The 19,400-nt window shown below is 37.9% G+C and overlaps 1 protein-coding gene across 4 annotated transcripts in view; it reads left to right on the top strand.

Annotated features, from left to right (window-relative positions):
- Positions 1-19,400, top strand: part of LOC126262422 (uncharacterized) — a 77,924-nt gene that overhangs the window by 26,385 nt on the left and 32,139 nt on the right. For all 4 annotated transcript variants that reach the window (XM_049959076.1, XM_049959059.1, XM_049959068.1 and 1 more), the window contains one exon: positions 10,841-10,884. In XM_049959076.1, the coding sequence (XP_049815033.1) occupies positions 10,841-10,884 (44 nt within the window). The remainder of the gene's footprint in view (positions 1-10,840; positions 10,885-19,400) is intronic.

The raw sequence follows: 19,400 nt of genomic DNA on the forward strand, positions 1-19,400 counted from the left end.
ATGCAGACGCTACTCTGACATGAACATTTGGCACAGGAGAGGACTTTGTGGGAGGGGAGGGGGGGGGGGCATCAAACCAGTCAGAAGATGGTAATTAGAAAAAAGTACAAGATCCAGATGCTGCAGCAACTGAAACCTCATGATCCACAGCAACTTTCTGAACTTGCTGTTGGTCTCTGGCATAGATCAAAGTCGATGACATGGCCAGGCAATATTCTATGGAATGACGAGGCACATTTTACCTGACAGGTTATAGTGAATACACAAAACTGATGAATTTGGGCTACTGTTAAATCACATGTTGTGCAAGAAGTGACACACACATGCCCTGTGTGACTGTGTAATAACGAGCATCTTTATTCCCAGTCCATTCTTCTTTTAAGACAGTACACTCAGATGGCTTGTCAGGCCGATTGTGATGTCTGTATAGCATGTTTTGGAAGAGCACAACTGTGTGAAAACCACTGTTTTCGTGCTGGGTGACACCCCATGTTGCTCAGGCCAGTATACAACAACACATTGCTCAGATTCTGCTGGAACTGCTGTGATCAACTGTTGATCACATCATTTCAGAGATGCAGCATCGGTCATTGTCTCTGGTGCTCATATTGAACAAATAGTGCAAGTGGCAGCTAATAATAAAATCAATACTATGATTTTCTCACTTGTTTGACCTTTTCTGTGACGTCCTTTGTTCAATCACTTGCTTATGGAAAAATGTTTTCTATATGTCTCTTTTACATAGAGATTTTCACTCTGCAGCGGAGTGTGCGCTGATATGAAACTTCCTGGCAGATTAAAACTGTGTGCCCGACCGAGACTCGAACTCGGGACCTTTGCCTTACACGGGCAAGTGCTCTGCAGAGTGAAAATCTCATTCTGGAAACATTCCCCAGGCTGTGGCTAAGCCATGTCTCCGCTATATCCTTTCTTTCAGGAGTGCTAGTTCTGCAGGTTCGCAGGAGAGCTTCTGTAAAGTTTGGAAGGTAGGAGACGAGATACTGGCAGAAGTAAAGCTGTGAGTACCGGGCGTGAGTCGTGCTTCGGTAGCTCAGTTGGTAGAGCACTTGCCCGCGAAAGGCAAAGGTCCCGAGTTCGAGTCTCGGTCGGGCACACAGTTTTAATCTGCCAGGAAGTTTCACCCTTTTACATAATCCTTTCTTTCGTGGGAGTAGACAAACTGGTAAACATTACTGACTGAAATTTTAATTATTTTGAATCAGGGTTTGCTTTATGTCTCTTCAGAGATGGCAAACCTTTTGTAGTGCAGTTTTCATCAGATTTTGAAATCCAGAATATGTCTGGTTGCAGCTTCTTTCCTGGTACAGAACTTTTCTATAATATGATGAGTAACCTCATGAATTGAACAGATTCTGTGATTTTTTTGTTGTTGTTGCTAATGATGGTTCCAAAATTTCCATCAAGATGTATGAAACTAGGACCTCTCACAGGATTTATTATTATTATTTTCTTAAATCAACCTGTGTCTGTGAGTGAGAGAAGAAACCAAAGAGAAATTTGGGGAAGGAATTGAAATTCAGGAAGAAGAAATAAAAACTTCGAGGTTTGCCAATGACATAGTAATTTTTAGAGACAGCAAATGATGTGGAAGAACAGTTAAATGGAATGAACAGTGGCTTGAAAGGAGCATGTAAGATGAACAACAACAAAACCAAAAGAAGGGTAATGAAATGGGATCGAATTAAACAGGCAGTGCAGAGGGAATTATGTAAGGAAATGGAACACTGAAAGTAGTAGGTAAGTTTTGCTGCTCAGGGAGTAAAATGACTGATGATAGTCAAAGGAGAGAAGATATAAAATGAATACTAGCTGTAGCAAGGAAAGCCGGTTCTAGGCGCTTCAGTCTGGAACCGCGCGACCGCTATGGTCACAGGTTCGAATCCTGCCTCGGGAATTGATGTGTGTGATGTCCTTAGGTTAGTTAGGTTTAAGTAGTTCTAAGTTCTAGGGGACTGATGACCTCAGATGTTACTTCCCATAGTGCTCAGAGCCATTTTGGTAGCAAGGAAAACATATCCGAATGAGAGGAATTTGTTAACATCCACATAAATTTAAGTGTTATGAAGTCTTTTATGAAAGTAGTAGTCTGGAGTGTAGCCTTGTGTGGAAATGAAATGAGAGAAGAAGAAAATAGAAGCTTTTGAAATCTGTTGCTTCAAAGGAATATTTAAGATTAGATGGGCAGGGCACGTAATTAAGGATGAAGTACTGAATATGATGGTGGAAAAAAGAAATTTATGGCATGATTTAAATAGAAGAGAGATCAGGTGACAGGACACATTTTGAGCCATCAAAGAATCATCAGTTTTTTTTGGAGGGAAGTGTGAGTGCTAAAAGTTGTAGAGGGAGACCAAGAGAACAGTATAATAAGCAGATTCAAATGGAGATAGGTTGGAGTATTTATTCAGAGGTGAAGAGGCTTGCACAGGATAGAATCGTGTTGAGTGCTGCAGCAAATCAGTCTTCAGACTGAAGAAGAAGAAGAAGAAGAAGAATAAGAATAAGAAGAAGATAATGACAATGTACCACCCACTATGCCCCCTACCCCTGCACTTTTGCTCAGTTTCTGAAGACCTCGCTTTTGATGGGATATTAAATCCTACTCTTCCTTCTCTTTACCCCCCATTGCTACAGAATTGGCAGTTCTATGAAGTAGCAAGACATAAGTGTCTTCTCATGTGTGTGCAATCATTATTGACTAAAAAAAAAAAAAACTAACTAACTTGATGGCAGAATGTAAACAAGTGTTTATCTATGGTGTTCTGGTGGGGACTTTGTGACACAGTTGTTGTATTTCATAACACCACTTAAATCTAATTTTTCTAGCTCGCATTATGATTTATGAATTCGATAAATACATAGGATGAAGTTGACATAGTACAAACAAATTCAGTAACTCACATGCCTTGTTAATGTAAATTCCACACCATGGACATGCAAATACGCCTATAAACTGTGCAGCTAAATAAGTCAAATAATTTAATCTGAATGCAATTGACCTGAATGTGATCAAGATTGACAATGAGATAATCAAGCTATATAGATATTCTCAGTAGACACACAGAAAAATAATATGCTGTACTCCTGATTCTTTGGAGTAATGTAGGACAGAAGAGGCACAAATAATTAGAGATATTTTCAACCTTGTATTCTTTGTTTGAAAGTTTATCCATATTCTGTGCAGAAGTACTGTAGGCTGTTTATTTCTTAATAGTCTGTGATGTTGATATGCTTCTGAGAGGAGCTGACTTCTTTCGCACTGCATTTAGAATTTTTCTTGAAGCAGTAATGTCACTGTACTGAAACCCCCTCTGGCCCACATAATGAGAGTATTAACTAATGTCAGTGTGGTACAGTGACTAACAACGTCTCTGTCTTCATCCCACTTTCACATTTGCTGTATTTTTGTTTGTTTTGTTATGAAGAAGTGGTCCAATTTTGGCACCGATCATGTGCTGGAGCCACATTCATGTGTTGATCCACGTCTACATCTACGTTCTGCAAAGCACTGTGAGGTGCGTGGCAGAAGGTGTTTCCCATTGCCCCATTTATTAGGGTTTCTTCCTGTTCCATTCATGTATGGACTGTGGGAAGGATGATGTTTGAATGCCTCTGTGCATGCAGTAATTATTCTAATCTTATCCTCACAATCCTTATGTGAGGATACGTAGGTGGTTGTAGTATATCCTTAGAATAATCATTTAAAGCTGGTTCTTGAAAATTTGTTTACAGATTTTCTCGGGGTAGCGTACACCTGTCTTCAAGAGTCTGCCTATACAGTTACTTCAGTATCTCTATTACACTCTCCCACAGATTAAACAAACCTCTGACAAATCTTGCTACCCTTCCCTTATACATTAAGTATCCCCTGTATCCTATCTGGTATGGGTCCCACACACTTGCGCAGTGTTCTAGAACTGGCTGCAAGAGTGATTTGTAAGAAATCTCTTTTGTAGACTCATTGCTCTTCCCCACTATTCTACCAATAAACCGAAGTCTACCACCTGCTTTACCCTCGATTGAAACTATATGGTTATAAAGTGTTAAACCCACTGTGTTTTTTCATTTTGTGAAGTGCACAATTTTACTTTTCTGAACATTTAGAGCAAGTTGCCACTCCTGCACCACACTCAAATCTTATCAAGATCTGATTGAAAATGTCTGATTTTACTATTAATATTGTCTGCAAGGCCATTAATATACAACCTGAATGGAAAGAGTCCCAAAAGTTACTTCTACATCTGACGATGACTCCTCCCTACCAACAAGTACTCAATCCAGTCACAAATTTCACTTGATACCCCATATGATTGTACTTCTGACAATAAGTGTAGGTGTGGTACTGAGTCAAATGCTTTTCGGAAATCAAGAAATACTGCATCTAACTGGTTGCCATGATCCGAAGCTTTCACTATGCCATGCGAGAAAAGTGCGAGTTGGGTTTCACATGAATGATATTTTCGAAATCCGCTCTGGTTGGCATTGAGGGGGTAATTCTGTTCAAGATAGCTCATTATGTTTGAGCTCAGACTATGTTCTAAGATTGTAAAACAAATCAATGGCAATGATATTGAATGTTACCCTTCTTGTAGACGTGTGTGACCTGTGTCTTTTTGCAAGAACAGGACATGGCTTTTTGTTCGGGGGCTCGACAATAGATTATAGTTTGAAGAGGGACTAACCTAGCTGCAAATTCATTATAGAATCTGACAGTGATTTCATTGGGACTTGGAGCTTGTTCAATTTTAATGATCTCAGCTGTTTCTCAGCACCACTGACACTAATAGTCATTTCATTCACCTTTTCAGTGGTACGAGGATGACGTTGGCGCACGTCTCCTGGGTTTTCTTTTGTAAAGGAACATTTGAAAACAGAGTTAAGCATTTCAGCTTTTGCTTTGCTACCCTCAATTTCAGTTGCTGTCTCATTTAGTAGAGATTGGATACTAACTTTGGTGTCATTAACAGCCTTTACACATGGCCAGAATGTCTTTGGGGTCTGGGAAGGATCGCTTGCAATATTCTACTACAGTAGTTGTTGAAGGCATATCTCATTGCTAGGGACAGGAAAAAATCAGTGTTATTTTATGGCCAAAATCGGAGTTATTTTTTGCACTTTTCGGTATTATTTGTCGGTGTTATTTTCTGGCAAGCTTTTTCTATTATCACATATCTATTTTTGTCATATTTAACCATTTTTCAATGCTATGTCGAAAATGCAACTATTCCTAAGATAGGGTGAGCCAAACATGAGACGTGTAGAGATAACTTATTTTAACAAAAATTTTTGACACAAATAATTATTTAAAAAGAAATGCCAAAGGTATGACGTGTTTCCCACTTCTTCATATTGTTCTCGAGCCGTGGAGACCACAGAAGCCGGTCTCCGCGGCTCAAGAATGATATGAAGATCTGCTAGGAGCGTGAAACATGTCACCATTAAAGTATGTGCAACAGAGACTATTATTTAAATTTTTAAAATTTGCATGTACTGTTGCTGCACATGGCCGCAATGGTGTGGAGTGATACATGTATTTTAAATACTGGGAAAAAAATTATTTATCAATGGAATATCCAACAGATTAAAAAAATATATAGAACTTCCCTTTTTTCAGGTTTGCAGTCAACACTCGATAATTTTTCTCATCGACTTAAATATTCATGTTAAATGGTTGAAATTTCTTATGGAATAGCAATAATGAAACTTAGAAGAAAATCTTTTAATTTTAAAAATAATCTCTGCCTTTGCAATGCTATTCTTAATAAATAAAATGTCTTGGCTGCATACCCAGGAGATTTTTCTGTACGAATATCACCAAGAAAGCTTGAAGGGTATTTTTTATGTATTCCTAAGTAACAAAATTCTTATAAATGTTTGCAAAATGTATTTAACTTCGGTTAAAAATAAGAAAAAATTAATTTTTATTTTTTATTATTATTTTTTTTTAATGTTCACTCAGATGTAGCTTGGAAACAGTTTATAATATGTTTCAGTACAAGTTTTGAAATTCCATTTTACACCAGTCTTCAATAGAAAAATACTTTCTTTTAACGTAGGTCCCCCCACCCCGTCTCCCCACTACCAGTTGTATATAAGACTTATTTACGTACTGCATTTTCAGCTGCTTTTACCAAGATCTAGACAAAGGGGTGAAAATAGACAAAACATCTGATATGCTTACCTTACTATTAACAATGAAGTGTAAACGGAAATATCCGAACGTGGGAACTGCAGTAGCTTCGAAACGATTGAAAAATGTGCCACAAACAAAACACGAGTCAAGTGAAGTGTACCCCCACTCTAAGTCAAACACCTATGCGGATCCACGAATCTGGCAGCTTGGCAGCTTCAGAAAAATTTTTCCAGGTAGATGCTGGCTGCTTTCTCTCACTGTTTATACACCAAACACCCACACTCCCAAGTAGCCAGAAGCAGGAGTAGGCACTGCTTATATGCGATTTCAGCTCTGCGCATGCGCAGCAAGCTGCTTAAACGAACCTTATTTCAATGAAATTTGAAAACAATTGTATGGATATTAATTAAAATTTTTGTAAGTTAATACACGCAGAAAAATACCCACTCATTCATAAGGGTTGGCAGCGAGCATGTGCAAAACAGGTGTCCTGCCAATGAATGGTCTCTGAAAACTTGACTAATGGCTTAAGCACAATCATGCACAATATTAATGTGGTTTGCGTACTATCACGGAGTACACCCTTTTCTTTGTTTGGATGATTTGAGAAAGGGTTCTGATATGTGAAACTGATTATCAATTAAACAAAAGTAACTGAATTTTGCAACTTTGGCTGTTTTCTGATTAACTCAAGTTGCTCTCCTGTTATTAATCCAGCATGCTGGAAATCCAAAAAGATGAAACTGGTTAACTCAAGTTGCTGTCCTGTTATTAATCCATCGTGCTGGAAATCCAAAAAGATGAATTTTATAGCTGCTCGTTTCCGCCCTAGAAATGAACGCTGTCCTGTAAGATATCTGCCTCACCAGCCATTCGGAACTCGTCACATATTCGGAAATAAACACCCAAATATTTATTTCATTCTTTGATCTCTAATCAGATGGAAATGCATCATTTATTGGAGAACATGCTTGTATTACACTTGCGGATTTTTTCCTGTACTTTCACTGTGAAAAGTGGTAGAGTTGTAACCTCAATGATTATGACGGTGTTGGTAGTGTTCGCACTCGCCCTCCTTCCATATACTTGCATTACATTCATAACAAAAGACCCAGACTGTGTCAACAATGCTACAATGGAAAAAATATATATATTTGCATGCAGTGGAATACAAACTTACATCCATTCATATCGTAAAGCACGAAACTATCCGTTACGTCATGGCTTACTCATTCGGCTACTGTCTCGTCTCAATGATCACATTTCTTCAAGCTTTATATCGTTCCTGCGTTATTAACCGCATTTAATAAACATTGGTGATGTGTTTGAGATAAATTTTCATTGCGCCATTGCTTTGAAACAGCACACTGCGGCACATGCACTGCAAAAGAAATAAATAATAAAAAATCACACAGTGGTCGTTCGTATGCACTCGCAAAAGTCGAGCTGCGCGGTATGAGGCATCTTGTCACGGTCTGCGCGGCTCCCCCTGTCTGAGGTTCGAGTCCTCCCTCAGGCATGGGTGTGTATGTCGTCCATAGCAAAAGTTAGTTTAATTTAGATTAAGTAGTGTGTAAGGTTACGGACCAATGACCTAAGCAGTTTGGTCCCATAAGATCTTACCACAAACTGCAAATTTTTTTACGCAAAAGTCGATAGTTGAAAGGCCACTAGTTACGTCACGACTGCAAAAGGTAGTGTGACAGTTGAACATAGAACATTTCAACATGAAACGTCATTAGATTTACGACACATCTTACGAGGACACAGAAAAATTTTGTTGAAAAACTCCAATTTTGCGTTACGTCCTTAAAAAACTGCAGAGTTCGTGTTACCTCCGTAAAACCAGCTGTATTCGCGATATTTCCTTAAAAACCCCCAGATTTGCGTTATTCGTCGTGTTGTCATTTAAAAGAATTTTTCCTGTCCCTATTCATTGCTCTCTTGTCAGCCAAACATGTTTCATTCAACATCCCTCTATCTACAGCCCAACACTTTGTTTTACACCTATTATTCAGTAATCTTTGTTTCTTTTGAAGTCCCTTTACAGTGGCTGTTTACCACAGAGGTTCCCTTCCATTAAGAACTGTTCCACAGGGTAATATACATCCAGTGCATGGTCAACTATTACTTTAAATTATAGCCAGATATCCTCTACATGCCCCTGCCCTGTGCTGAAAGTTTCAAGTTCCTCATTGAGATATGACACTACTGATTTTTCATACAATTTTCTGTATTTTAGTTATCATTGTTGCCATAACTGCGTCATGGTCACTGATACTAGTTTCGATGTGCCCATCCTCGGATGGGTCAGGGGTCCTTCATGAGTGGGGTTCCTAACTATCTGTTCTTGGTAGTTTCCCGAGAAAGCATTTAGTAAAATTTCACAGGATGTATTATCACGCCCACTACTAAAAAAATTGTAATTTTCCTAATTAATTGTTGGATGATTAAAGTCTCCAAGCATGATTACAGTATGATTGGTGAACTTACCCACAAGTGAACTGAGGTTTTCACTGGTCAGATGAGTCTGGTAGGCGATAGGAGGATTTTTATGCCCCTCCTCACTCGGTACTGAGTCTTACCCAATATCACATTCAGCTTCAATTTCTATCTTGGTGGATTTGAGTTTCTTGTCTACAGCAACAAATACACCACCTCCATTTCCCATTTGGGGATTATGGAAGTGTCAGATCCCACCCATCTGCTTTGATCCATGACGTCCAATATGGCAGAAATGGCTATTCTAAGTGTGTCCAATATGATGATGAACCAAAAACAATAATTACAAAAATTTACAGGAATTGGACATTTCCCTTGGTCAACCATAACTATAGATATGAAAAAATCCAACTACTGCAACTACGAAAACCGAAACCAAAACCACAACACCTCAAAAAGTCAAAAGTCAAACATTGCTACGTAAATAATACACAATAAATACACAAAACATTACAACTTGAGAAAAATAGACAAAAAAAAATTACAATAACTTACAACCAACAAATTTTGGCGCTGCAAAGTAGGTCGCCCATCCCAAAAACACACACACACACACACACACACACACACACACACACACACACACAGGAAGAGGCCGGAAGAGGCCGGGGGGGGGGGGGGGTGCCATCAAACACAACAAGACGACATCTGCAAACACAACCAACTCATAAACTCCGCGTTGTAATGATGTCACACACCACAACACCCATACGTCATGGAGACGGGTGGGATCTGACACTTCTGTTGACCCCCCCATTTGCCTATCCTTTTGATGTACGCTTAAATTTTCACCAAAAATCTTACTGCTATCAATTTCAGCTTTCAACCAGCTTTCTATACGTAGTATTATATGAGCTCCACTGCTTTTCATCAGCGCTTCAAACTCTGACATTTTGTTGTGTTTGATTTGGCAGTTCACCATTAGGATTTTAATACTCTTCACCTGTGGGAGGCATCTCTTTCAATCTTACACTGATACTTCTTTGTTTCCTATAGCTATCTTTATTTGGATTGGCTGGAGAGTCGCCTAATCTAAAAAACCTCACACAGACAGCTACCTAAGTTGCAGCCTCTGACGTTTAGTGGACAACTGACCTATGTAGGGGAACTATACAGTTCTCAACCCCCAATGGCGCAAGTCCAGGAAGTCACAGCCTACCTTGTCACAGAACTTTGGAACATTCTACTTGACTCAGAACGAAAGCACCATGATCTGATGTGGGGACAATGCTGCAAATCGTGAGGTTTGTTGAACCTCCACTTGCAAGACTGGCCTTCTGAATATTTACTGCCAGTTGCCAGAATGACCCAAGAACGACCTCTGGAGAGCTCTTCCAACACACCAACTCACAACAGCTGCCAATTGTTTGACAGTAGTCAGGGCGATTCCAGCTGTTTATGAACGTTAATCAACTCATCTGGTGTTTGAGAAGAGCATGCGCTGTGGGGCTTCATTTTGGCTGGTGCAATGTATTTCAAGACAGTGAACAAATAACTTTAAATTAAGCCCACTGATTATCTTTTACTGTTCAGTGCAGGGGTGGTTATTTTATGACCACCACAAAAGAATTTAAATAAATAAAATTAAGTTTTTTTTTTTTTACCTTTGATAACAACAAACCTTTTAAAGTTTTAAAGATAAGTAAGTAGGATCCAGTATCTAGAAATATAGACTGTTGTATTTGTTGTAAAAAGTCATACTTACTACTATTACTGAAATAGTTAGATTAAGTTTAACTGGAGGAAATTAAAACAGTTATTGAATCTGGTAGAAGATATAATTAAAAAGTATAAGGTACCTTCCCACCTCTGCCATCTTGGTATAGTCAGGGTAATGAAACTAGAACAGAAAACATGGACTGACAGTATAATTAAAAATACTACTTCAGTTAGGTTAAGAATTTACTAATTGTCATTGAGTTGACATAAACGTTTTCTGAGTATTATACTGTGTCATAATATAATAAAATATATTGGAGAATGCACATTTCGGCCACGGTTACAGTGGCCTTCTTCTGGGTCTACTGATTTGATTATGACATGGTACGATACTCAAAAAAAGGTTTGTGTCAACTGATACTGGCCACGAAAGCCTATGCAGTTATATTTCTTTGAGTTGTTTAATTATCAAGTATCATAAGCAAACAAATTTACTAACAATCTTTAATTTTGTTTTCCATACAGCCTCATCTTCGAGGAAAACAGCCCCAACTACAGAAAATTTTATGGTATGTACATTAGTAACCAAATTTGCAAAACATTTAGGGTCATTGAATGATTAACAGATAAATTTTGTGTGATTTTTGCTTCCAGTATTGTCCTGCTAGTACTTCATTTTTCTTGAGCATAATTGGCAAGTGTGTGTGTGTTTTGAAGGGTTTGTTTTTAAGAATCATGTCCTTGGCACGGTGTAGCGTTCTAGAAAATTGTTCACTCCGGCACTGAGAATTGGATTTCTAGCTGTATTCTTGGTTCCCCTCATCTGCCGGCACTGCTTTTCCAGTTTATTGCTATTGGACAGTGGTCGTATTCATTCAAATGCCCTAGGCTACTTTGTAATATGTTGACTTTTGTGTTTTGAAAGTGGCGTATGCCCATTTTTTTAAAGGCAATAGATTACATAAAATAATGTTATGCTAGATTGATAACAAATTGTTCTTTCTCATTTTTTTTCATAAAGTTCTCTCACACAGAATGGTATTAACAGCTGTTTGTTGCACCTGTCTAATAAATAATACATCAAACATTGGTGTATTGCTGGTAGAGTATGTGCAGAATATCATGACTGGTAGATGTGCATTCGGCAGAGCAACCATAGGGAGAGTGATAGGACCATGGGTGGTGATCAGGTGGTCAACACACTGTAGGGGAAATGCCAAGCACTGGAGGGGAAGTTCTAAACTGAAGCCAGTGCTCCACATTTTTTGTAAATATTAAGTGGAGCCCCTCCATACACACACATGCATGGTGACCATTGAAAAAAAAACTAGCTGTCACCTCTATATTGGTTACTATGTAAAAAGAATTCTGCAGAAGATGCAATGAAAGCAGCAATTCAGTTTTGCGAGACTTGTTAAAAACTTATAACTTTCAGAGAAGCGTCATGAGGGGCCAATTTTGATTAAAACCTACATTGCTCTTGTTGCCATATAAAAATTTGCTTCTTTTTGTCAATACACAGCAGAGTTTACACGATGTCACCTCACCGACACAGTGTGCAGACACAATTGTGAAACAATTCTGAAACAGTATTTTGTTAAGTGAGGAACTGAGGACAAGTATGGTCAGTAGCTTACGAAAAAGTGCATCATCTGTACAAAAATAAACATGTAATTTCTTCACTTATGTTATTCCAAAACCCACACTATTTCGTATTTCACTCTTAAAAATTACGTTTGTTCATCAACAGGTATGTAGTTAATTATGTAGATAATGAAGTTTTGCATAATAACCATATGGAAAAAAATACTATCCTCTTTGCAGGCCGCCATTTGCCAAAATCTTGTTTCAGTATCTCAAACTGTTTATGGAATATGAGTAATGTTATGGATATTTCATTCTGGCTTTATTGCTGGTGCGCACAATTGCAAATCAGTGTGCTATGTGAGATCAAATTTCTTGAAACTGGTGACAGACAGAGATCTCCACCCAGTCTAAATAAAAATTCAGTATGTTACCTACATTTCACATGCAGCAACATATTATGTAATATGCACCAAATTCAAAATCGAAAGTGACCCCTATTTTTCATTGCGAACCTTTTCGAATTTTGTGCTCTGTCTTACTTATTTGCAAATATTACGATAACTATGACCATTAATGAAATGATAGGCACATCACCATGCAACTGACATAATAAAGCTGTAATTAAGGCAAAAAAGATTTCTTTTTTACTGAATAGTTTCTGTAAAATCTTTTGAGAAAGTTTGCAGGATGTGTACCTCGATTCTGTCATCGCAGTGAGACGCCACCCGGCCAAAAGCAGGCAAACAGTATTGATATTCCCTTCTGAACAAACAAATGAGCTTGCCCAGTGCTTCAGATGAAAGTTTGTCACTGCATGGCAGCCACCATATCCTGCATGGTCTCTAGCAGAATTGGTAGTTGAGTGCCAGCCACCAATGGTACACACCATATGATGGGAAGCTTGAGCCACTGGTGGTACACGCTGCCCTATGGGAGGATCTAGTGTGAGCCACCAGCAGCACATGCCAGTGTTGAAAGTGTTAAACAATATTACTTTATTTCAGTATCGCTTGCAGGACTCTTGTAATGTTCCTCTTCCTTTTCAGCTCCCTCATCTCCCCTTGTTTCTTTTTGGAAATTACCATGTTTACCCAAGTATAAGGCACCACTGATTATGAGACTATCCCCTTGTTTTCAAGAAGCTTTCTGAGAAAAATTTATTTTTAACATATTTTGACTTGTCAAAATTACAAAGTTCCTGAAAAGTTAACATTATAACTATTCTAAATTTATGCAATTTGGTTGTCTACATTTTGATAATACATGGAGAAATAAAATAAATGGAAAGAAGTGGATTACATTAATTTGCAAACCATTTTATTTTCTACATTTTAACCCTGTCATCTTAAGGTTTCACTATCATCATCCTAATAGCAGAACAGTGAAATTTTTTATCTTTGTTGTCATAAATATTTGACTGTTTTTTTTTCAGAATGTATTGAGATTTCTGAGACTGTGGTTACCATGGGACCTGAGAACACAGCTGTTTTTATCCGAAAACATTTCGGGCTCCACTTCTATACTGACGTAAGAATGTTACAATGTCTCTTGCTTCCAAATATATTATATATTGTCTGGCCGCAGCTCTCTTATTGGCTTTGTAGGGCCAGCAACTGACATACCCCCTTTTGTTCCCATCATGTGCCAGTGAGCATCAACAACATTGCAGCACAGAATAAATAAGTACATCACTGGCCTGTATCCAGACTTCTCCTTAAGTATTTGTCCAGTATGAAGTTATTTCAATTGCAACTACAAACGGATTCAGGCAAAATGCAGTTTAAACTTGGCAGATGTCTCAAAAAAAGCTGATGTATTCATTATAGCTTTCCATGGTTGGTGATATGACATTATTTGCTGCTCTCTCACTATTCCCGTCCCTGCATTCTTCTAGTTCTCAGCCAAGATAGTACCATTGTTCCCCCTCCAACATTTCCACAGTGCTGTGCTGGAGCAACTGTGAGATACGAACTGCAATATCTTCTAGTGCGCAAGTCATTTGTAACAACAGCAACTAACACATGAATAAAAGATCGTAACCACGATTTGGTCCAATTCTCGAACTTCGCTCGTCCTGCCATCTACTGACATCTGTTGGTACTATCTTCATGACGGGTCTTGCCGGTGTAATTTATTCTCGCAACAACTACTACAGTTTAATATGATTTATTTTGTTAGGCATTGCATACTGGATTAATTTTCCACCTTGTTTCAGCTGAATGTCGCTATTATGTTCTAAAGCTGATTAAAAGCTGGCAGTCTTCTTATCTGGTAGTCTAATAAGTGAACAGCAACTTTCTCATTTGCAATCCACTTAGTAAATCATTACAGTCTCTTGTAATCAAATAAAATATTGATCTGGGTTCAGAATCAAGTACTGTTTTTTGAAGGACAACATTTCCGCTTTTGAACGTTGGCTTTACTTAAAAAGCAGCATTACTGTAATGTTTGTACATGGACCCATACATGTTTGAGAACTTTCGTTGCAAATCTATTCAAATACAACAATAATTTGTAAGATTTTATAATTTATTGCTATTTCCTCCTGTGTTTCACAGAATTGTCAAATTTTAACCAGAGAAATAGATTCTTGTAGTGGTTAGTTGATGTCTTGCACTAGTGCTGTGCGACTCAATTGTGAAGTGATTGTTCAAGCAACATTGGTATTGTATCAAGCATTTTGGTGTATCAGGAAATCGTGATACTTTTCCAAAACGATTATCGTTTGCGTAGCCCAACTGTTCGGAGTTCTTCATAATAAGTCTGCATGTGATCTGAACAGGCAAAGCTTTGTCTGTAAATGTAAAGACAACCCCTATATACTGTATTAAACAACATGAAAATGTTAACCTTAGCTGTGACAGTTTTGGTCTGCAAATATAAGATGATCCTGTATTTTTCGAATGACGAATTTGGGGGAAAAACCATAGTTAAATTGGTTAAATGATTTTCCTGAAGGTAAGCTCCATTAGCCTATAAATAAAATCATGAAATGGTTAAAGCAGATTTATTAGAAAAATCTTAAAACTGCTGTATTATATTATTTCTCTACATAATCACCATTCACATTTAAAAGTGTTTATCATTATTTCACAATGAGTGTACAAATTCCCTCTGAGATTGCAGCAAGCCTGTGACATTATCTTGAAGTTCTTTGTCAGAGTCAAAAAGTTGGAATCAAAGCCACTCCCTTGAGTGCGTTTTGAAATTAAAATCACTTGGCGTCCAGTCGGGACTGTGGAACATATGTCCTAAAATTTCCTGTTTGAACTGATGCATTAATTCTTGTGTTTGTGATTAAGCATTTGTTGTGCGAAAATAAGAAACTCGTAGGTAAGAGACCACATTGCTTATTTTGAATGGCCCTTCTCGGATTTGCTTATGTTCCACATTTGACTTCAGAATAATTATCCTGCATTCCATGCAGTCCACAAACTAGGTTCCAATTTAACTTATCCATAACTTTCCTAGTTGTCAGGATTTCATCTGCTTTTTGTTATTGGACGGGTGACCGCTGTCTTGGCTCTGCTTTTGCATAGGAACCGATACTTTGACAACAGTCATGATTAAGTTTGGACTTAAGTTTCTGCATTAAAAAAAAAAAAAACCCGAAAAGCAATCACCTGTTGAGTTTTGAGGTCCTCAGAAGAGTATTTTGGAATGCAGTGAACACACAGCTTGTGGTTAAGGGCACACATGTGATAGCTTGCATTGGGGGGCTGGACTTGGGAGTATGTTGGAAGACAAATGGTCACTTTTATGTAGCCGTTGAGAGCTAGGGGTGCGGGAGGAGGGCTTTGGTGGAATGGGTGCCCTTTCTCGTGTTTAGTAACATTCTTGTGCGAAACATTCTGATAAATCTATGAAAAGTTGTTTGCAATTGAAACATTGTTAAATGTCTGTTTTCGTGAATTTTGTGTCAATTTCCTCTGTTAGTATGTTGCTGACTTCCAGTGCTCATCCATGTCTGTCATTATCATGTAGAATAATTTGTAAACAAATGACAGCATTGATGTACAACACTTTTACTCATCATATCTGCTTGTTTACGGCACAAATTTTGTGATTAGTGTTAACAGCTTTGAGATTTTTTGCCAATAACATCAAATTACAGAATATGTTTCACATTTGGTGGGACTTTCAATTGCAATGCTCAAATCTGTAGTCCAATAATAAATATTTAGTTTTGACAAAACTATTAATTCTCTTCCATGTGGATTTTGTTAAGAGTGCTTAATTAATAAGTAATTAACCTATAAGCTCCCTTCTTGCACATTCAGCGAATCAGTTCTAATAGTTTCTGCACCCCACCAGCTACAGTCCTTTGAAGCATATGAGTTGCTAACAGTGATACCTGATATTATCCAAGCTATGTGTTATTAGTCACCATAAAGTTTCAGTAAAACTATGAAAATCTAGGATTTTCAAAAAGCCCACCTTTCAGCCTTTTGATAATACCATCCATCAATTAGCATACAGCAATTTGTCGTCTGAAGCCACTTAGTGAAAATGGCAAAATTGTTAAGGATTTCTTCAGAGGTACACACATCTGCTTCTTGTGATTTTAGACAATAGATGTGGCGAGTTTTGATGTTTTTGCAAACAGAAATAAATGATGTTGGGTCTGACGCATTTTTGGCTAACGTGCGGGTGGACACTGTATCTTGGGTAATTTCCAAAAACTTGCTATATTGTATGGCAATTTATCAATTTGCAGTTACTATTTTAGCCTCTTCACACAGTGCCAATAAAGAAGTTACACACTAACTTTCGTGTTTTCTCCAAGTTCTCTTCACTTTTACTGAACAAGTATTATCGAGAATATCTGGGTGTATTATTGGCACTTTATTATTCAGCCAAAATCATACTGTTGCATATTGTTACCCACGCAGAACGTTCTGTTTCCTACTTGTAGGATTTAACACATGGTCTAGGGAAAGCTCTTGGACTAGCAATCAGAACATCCAGGGTCCTGAGTTAATCCCCCAACTGCTTAAATATTGAATAAAATTCTTCAGCAGCCAAAGACTTACAGTATAAGAAGTCACCCTTGTTCTTCCAACAGCCTTGATAAAAAGGACACAGAAGAGGACAGAGGTTCAGGGACTGTGTTGCTCTTTGAGTGGGAATTAGCCATTAAAAGGTGGAGGAATGAGCAATGATCTGTGGTATGAAGATGCAGAAGGAAATAGAAACCATTGCATTAGAGGCACATAATGGGTATCCATGGGACATGGAGTCTGTTATTGAAAAAGTGACAAGATGATCTTTCCATAGGCAAAAGATTCCAGCTTAGTCCCTCATTCGGGTCTCCAGGGGACTTCCAAAGGAGAAGTGACCATTAGAAAAAGGTAGAATAACAAAGGATTCTATGAATCGGAGTATGGAATGTCAGAAGTTTGAAAGTAGTAGGAAAGCTAGAAAATCTGAAAAAGGAAACGCAAAGGCTCGATCTAGATGTAGTGGGAGTCAGTGAAGTGAAATGGAAAGAATATAAGGATTTCTGCTCAGATGAATGTAGGGTAATATCAACAGCAGCAGAAAATGGTATAGAGGAGTAGCATTCGTTATGAATACAAAAGTAGGGCATGTGAGCTACAGTGAACTGTTCAGTGATTTGGTTGTTCTCATCCGATTCAATAGTAAAGCAACACTAACATTGCTTGCCCATGCTCCGATATAGATTCACATCACAATTTAGCAATGATGAAGAGTAGACTGAAATTCAAGAGAATCGTCCAGACGCATCAGTTTGGATGAAAGTGGGATACTGAAGTACTGAGGAATGATGATACTTGTTTGAAGTTAACTGACAATGTGGAACTGATTTGCTGAATGTGAAAGAAGGGACAAAACTCATTAGTTAAGCACCGTTTACAACATCCATCTGTAGAGAAGGGAATTAAATTAACAATTTTGTTAAAACTAAATATTTAGTAGTGGGTCATAAATTTGAGCACTGCAATTGAAAATCACAGAAAATGTGATTTTATTGTCAAAGAATCTCAAAGATATTAACATTCATCACAAAATTTGTGTTGTAAATAAACAGATACACTGAGAGAAAGTGTTGTTCATCAGTGTATTCATTTGTTCAAGAATGATTCTACATGATGATGATGATGATGGAAGTGGCTGTTGCAGTCAGCAACATACTAACACAGAAAATTGATGAAACATTCATGAAAGCACACATACCAGAGTAGGCAGTTGAAGAGGAGAGGACATCTCTAAAAAGGGAAACTACAGATGGTGAACAGACAAACATAAGCACAAAGAAAGTAACAGTGAAGAAGACACCTTGGGTAACCAAACAAATACCTCAGTTGAACAGTGAAAGGAGGAGATTCAAAAATATTCACGAAAAGACAGGAATACAGCAGCATAAATCTGTTAGGAATTAAGCCAAGATGGAATGGCTACAAGAAAGATGTGAAGAAATTGAAAAAGAAATGGTCGTCGGGAGGACTGACTCGGCACACAGAAAAATCAGAACAACCTTTGGTAAAATAAAAAGCAAGGGTGTAACATTAAGAGTGCAATAGGAATTCCACTGTTGAACACAATAGAGGGGGAAGACAGGTGGAAAGAGTACATCGAAGTCTTCTATGAGGGGGAGGATTTGTCTGATGATGTGATAGAAGAAGGAATTGTAGTTGATGCGGAAGATACAGGGAATCCCCTATTAGTCAGAATTTAACAGTGCCTTGGAAGAATTAAGATGAAATAAGACAGCAGGAATAAATAACATTCCATCCTAAAATCATTAGGGAAAATTGCAACCAAATTACTATTCAAGTTGGTGTGTAGAATCTATGAGACTGACACTGTACCATCCACACAATTCCGAAGATAGCAGGGGCAGATAAGTGTGAGAACTATTGCCCTATCAACTTAACAATTCATGCATCCCATGTTGCTGACAAGAATAATATACATAAGAATAGAAAAGAACATGAGGATTTTTTAGAGGTTCAGATCATTTTGGCTTTAGGAAAGGGGAAGACACCAGAGATGCAGTTCTGACAGTGTGCTTGATAATGGAAGCAACACTGAAGAAAAATCAAGACACATTTATAGGATTTGTCAATGTGGAAAAAATGGTTGGTAATTTAAAATGGTGTAATATGTTCAAAATTCTGAGAAAAACAGAAGTAAGTTACAGGGAAAGACAGGTGATATACAATATGTGCAAGAACCAAGAGGGAACAATAAGAGTGGAAGACCAAGAATGAAGTGCTCAGATTAAAAAGAGTGTAACACAGGGATGCAGTCCTCTGCCCCTACTGTCCAATCTTTACACCGAAGAAGCAATGAAGGAAATAAAATAAAGGTTCAAGAATAGGTGAAAGGATATCAGTGATAAGATTCACTTATGAAATTACTATCCTCAGGGAAAGTGAAGAAGAATTGCAGGACAGTTGAATGTAATATACATTCTAATGAGTATAGAATATTGTTTGTGAGTAAACCAGAAAAATAAAAAGGTAATGAGAAC

Source organism: Schistocerca nitens, chromosome 1 (genome assembly GCF_023898315.1).
Source record: "Schistocerca nitens isolate TAMUIC-IGC-003100 chromosome 1, iqSchNite1.1, whole genome shotgun sequence".
NCBI lineage: Eukaryota > Metazoa > Arthropoda > Insecta > Orthoptera > Acrididae > Schistocerca > Schistocerca nitens.